The following is a 4,081-nucleotide window of genomic DNA, read 5'->3' on the forward strand; positions in this document are numbered from 1 at the left end:
CCCTAGTTACAAATGTGCAAATGAGCGCTACTTCCTGATTAACAACAGAAATAAAAGATCATCTTCTTCTTCCTTTTAACAWCCATCTCTGCCATGCTCTCGCCATGTTGTTTCTGTTTGTATGTGACGTCTGCTGCAGTGGGAGTACAGTGGGTGGGCTTACCAGGAGTACTGCACTRCAATTTCTTTTGGAGTAAAACATTTCTGTGTGAAAAAGACCGTCTCACAACACTGTAAACGAGAGAGATTTCTCATGTCTCACAAAGTACACAGCAGCTCTTAAGCATGAAACCCACCCTTCCAGTCAGTTCACACCTTCATACATGTGACTAAAACACATCCTATGTGAGCCAGGCACACAAGGACTCTGAATCTGTTGTGGGAGGAGAGTGAGATCATCTTCATGTGAACTGAGCTGCACAAACTCAGCATCTCATGCAGTTTAAAACTTGGAGCTCCACACTCTAGATTTGAATTAAACTTCCCCAGATGGGAAGCAAAATGTTTTCTACAGCAGGGGTTCTCAAAATTTTTCGGTCTCGGGGACACCTTACAATGGCGAAAAAAATTCCAGGGACCCCGCTCATAAACCCCATGCTGTTTTAAAAGATAATTTATTGTCATTTCAACCCCTAAATTCCATGGGAATATATATTTTTATTTAGTCTATTATGTTTGTTTTATTGGTTCATTGTTCTCCATGCATTTTTTAAAATAAAAACCAAATTAACAATTTAATGAAATAATTGAGGACCCCCAAGATACCTCTCACAGACCCCTGGGGGTCCTGGGACCCAAGTTTGAGAACTCTGTTCTACAGAATAAAAGTCCTGTTTCTTTGTTTTGTAAAACCTTTTTATAAAGTTTGATTCAGGGTTCATGCAGGGTCTTAAAAAGTCTAAAAAAGTCTAAAATTTGAAAATCAAAATTTTAGGCCTAAAAAATTATTTAAAAAGCACAAGTTTTCATCCAARGTCTTAAATTTAATTTTGTCAAGTCTTAATTTTTTTTCACTTCCGATCATTCACAGAAGCGTTGGCTAGGCTACATAAATAAACAGGTTAAAGCACCGTAATCAGAGGTTGATGTGATCTGTCTTCATGAAGTGCTAAGTTTGCTACTGGTCATGATATGTTGTTAAACTACAAATCCTGTGATAACTGCAGGCAAAAAATGGCACAGTTTACTTCCATGTTTTTGACCTCTTTGCAGCTACAACCCCCCACATATACAGCGGCTTATTTACCTGCCCAAAAAACAAATAAGTTCAGTCATGTCTGCTGCATGCCGTTTAAACTTGGGAAAGTGTGTTTTCAATGAGATTTKGCTGGATAATGTCATTCCTAATGGTCTTAAAAGGTCTTAAATTTAACTTACGGAAACCTGCATGAACCTGTTGATTTTAACTCGTCCACATACCTCAGCTGTACAATATGAAATCTATCATTTCTACGTTTTGACCTCTTTGGAAATAAACACTTGTTTTGCTCAGCTAGTCAAACAAAAACTTGGATTCAGACTCAAACTTTGGCACTCGTTTTATCCACGTGTACCTAAATAACAGTTGGTTATTTCTGTGTAAACTGTGATGTCCCACTTCCTGAGCTGCAGGATGTCAGTTTTAAACAATACTACTTCAGCTTCTGACTGGTGCCATACAGGATGTGGGGAGGAAGGAGACACTTAGGCTGTTCAACCTTTTTGTCTTCTGGTTATGAGGTGGAAATAAATGGCCCAACATCCTCCTGTGTTCAAGCAGAGAGACTTGTAGCTGATATTGTCATCGTACAGTGCCGTGTTCCTCCAGTTTCATCTGCTCAGGATAGTAATGTCCAGTTTTACCCATTCTTACACAGTGAAATCACTTTCTTCCTAACACCAGCCATGTAAGAAAAAGCAACCCTGAGCTCATCACACACAAGCTCAAAATAGGTCGGGCTAAATTTAATTTGTGTTTAACCAAAGGTGGCCTCGTTTCTAATTTAATTCACCTCTTCCTTCATACAGATGTTACAGTGTGTTGTCTCATACACTGCCCTGTTTTTTGTAGGCTTCTGCATGTTTGTGCTGAGTTTGGTGAAGAAACACTACCGTCTTCAGTTCTACATGGTGAGTGAGAACCCACTTCCTCCTCAGAGAAAGCGAAAATTGGGGCAGAGATTGCTCAAATGATGATGTCAGCTGCAGTCAGAGCAAAATGTGTTTATCATGTTTAGCTGAAAGCACTCGCACTGTGTCACATCACTTCTATTGATAAAGCACTTAATGCCTCATAAAGTAACACAAGCCATGAAAGATTTTTCTGTAAAGTGGAAGTCTTTTATCTCCGTCAGAAGGAGTTGTTTCCAGTTTACAAAGAGAATGTCAGCAGTACACATTCAGATTTACAGCTATACAAATGTTATTAGTCCCAGTTTGTTACAGTATTTGAGGTGCACAGCTAGTTTGTTTTGTTCAGAACGAGGTGATTGGTGTACATACATGAAATCACTTTTATGATTTATTTCATCCAGTATGTCAGTGTGCATATTATGCAGGAATACTACATGAATTTGAGCCGAATGGTCACAATACTGATGTTTGAGACATCTGCAATAGTCCAGACAATATATTTGCTTTTTCAAACTGCCATGACAGAAAAAAGAGTTTAATTAGAATTAGAAAGTTACTGTTGATGAAAAACTGTATTATGTTGTGGCTGACAGTAAAAAAAAACATTTCATATGTGTGGATGAAAAGTGTCTTATGACTACAGTTCCTGGAGAGTGCATGGGAGTTCACCCAACCAATCTACATGTGTTTTGTGGACTTGGAGAAGGTGTTCTACCGTGTCCCTCTGGGGGACTGGGGTACTCCGGGAGTATGGGGTACCAGGCCCATTGATATGGGCTGTTAGGTCACTGTATGACCAGTGCCAGAGCTTGGTGCACATTGCCTGTAGTAAGTTGGACTTGTTTCCAGTGTGAGTTGGACTCCACCAAGGTTGCCCTTTGTCACYGATTCTGTTCATAAATTTTATGGACAGAATTTCTAGGCGCAGCCGAGGTGTTGAGGGCATTCTTTTTGGTGACCTTAGGATCACATCTCTGCTTTTTGCGGATGATGTGGTCCTATTGGCTTCATCAGATCGTGATCTCCAGCTCTCACTGGAGCAGTTCACAGCCGAGTGTGAAGCAGCCGGGATAAGGATCAGTGCCTCCAAATCTGAGACCATGGTCTTGAGCCGGAAACTGGTAGTGTGCCGCCTCCGGGTCGGGGTGGAGGTCCTGCCCCAAGTGGAGGAGTTCAAGTATCTCGGGGTCTTGTTCATGAATGAGGGAAGAATGGAGCGGGATATCGACAGGCGGATTGGCGCTGCTCAGTCTACGTTCCTACCCTCATCTATGGTCACGAGCTTTGGGTAGTGACCGAAAGAACGAGATTGCGGATACAAGTGGCCAAAATGAGTTTCCTCCGCAGGGTGTCTGGGCTCTCCCTTAGAGATAGGGTGAGAAGCTCAGTCATCCAGGAGGGACTCAGAGTAGAGCCACTGCTCCTCCACGTTGAGAGGAGCCAGTGGGGTGGGGGGGTGGTGGGTGGGGGGCAACTTCACTCAGGTTGAGTACATTGGTTCTGGGGTTCGTGTACGCTTTGATCCTAAGCGCTTCCTGGAAGCTTATTGGCTCCCGGGTCCAAAATGCATGAGCCTCCATATACATATACAGTATACTGCTGGTTTTGCATTTCACTTCTGCCGCAACTCATCCAGACACTTTGTACTCTGGTCAACTTGTGACCTGCTATAGCATTTATAAAAAATATAATATGCAGAGGTGTCAAAAATATTCACATTCATTACTTAAGTAGAAGTATAGAAACCAGGGTTTAAAATACTTTTTTGGAAGTAGAAGTATCAACTTGAGCTTTTTACTCAAGTAAAAGTATAAAAGTACTGGTTTTAAAACCAAAGTATAAAAGTAAAAGTAATGAACACTATAAAAAAGGCCATTAAAGATAAAATCTTAGGCTGTGCCTCAGGGTTTATAGCCCCCACACACACACACACACACACACACACACACACACACACACACACACACAC

The 4,081-nt window shown here is 41.5% G+C and overlaps 1 protein-coding gene across 1 annotated transcript in view; it reads left to right on the forward strand.

The window, feature by feature from the left end:
- Positions 1-4,081, forward strand: part of cds2 (CDP-diacylglycerol synthase (phosphatidate cytidylyltransferase) 2) — a 23,724-nt gene that overhangs the window by 10,134 nt on the left and 9,509 nt on the right. Inside the window, exon 6 of the mRNA XM_014032335.1 lies at positions 2,051-2,109. Coding sequence (XP_013887789.1) covers positions 2,051-2,109 — 59 coding nt within the window. The remainder of the gene's footprint in view (positions 1-2,050; positions 2,110-4,081) is intronic.

The sequence above is a fragment of the Austrofundulus limnaeus genome, unplaced genomic scaffold, assembly GCF_001266775.1.
Source record: "Austrofundulus limnaeus strain Quisiro unplaced genomic scaffold, Austrofundulus_limnaeus-1.0 Scaffold1422, whole genome shotgun sequence".
Taxonomy (NCBI): domain Eukaryota; kingdom Metazoa; phylum Chordata; class Actinopteri; order Cyprinodontiformes; family Rivulidae; genus Austrofundulus; species Austrofundulus limnaeus.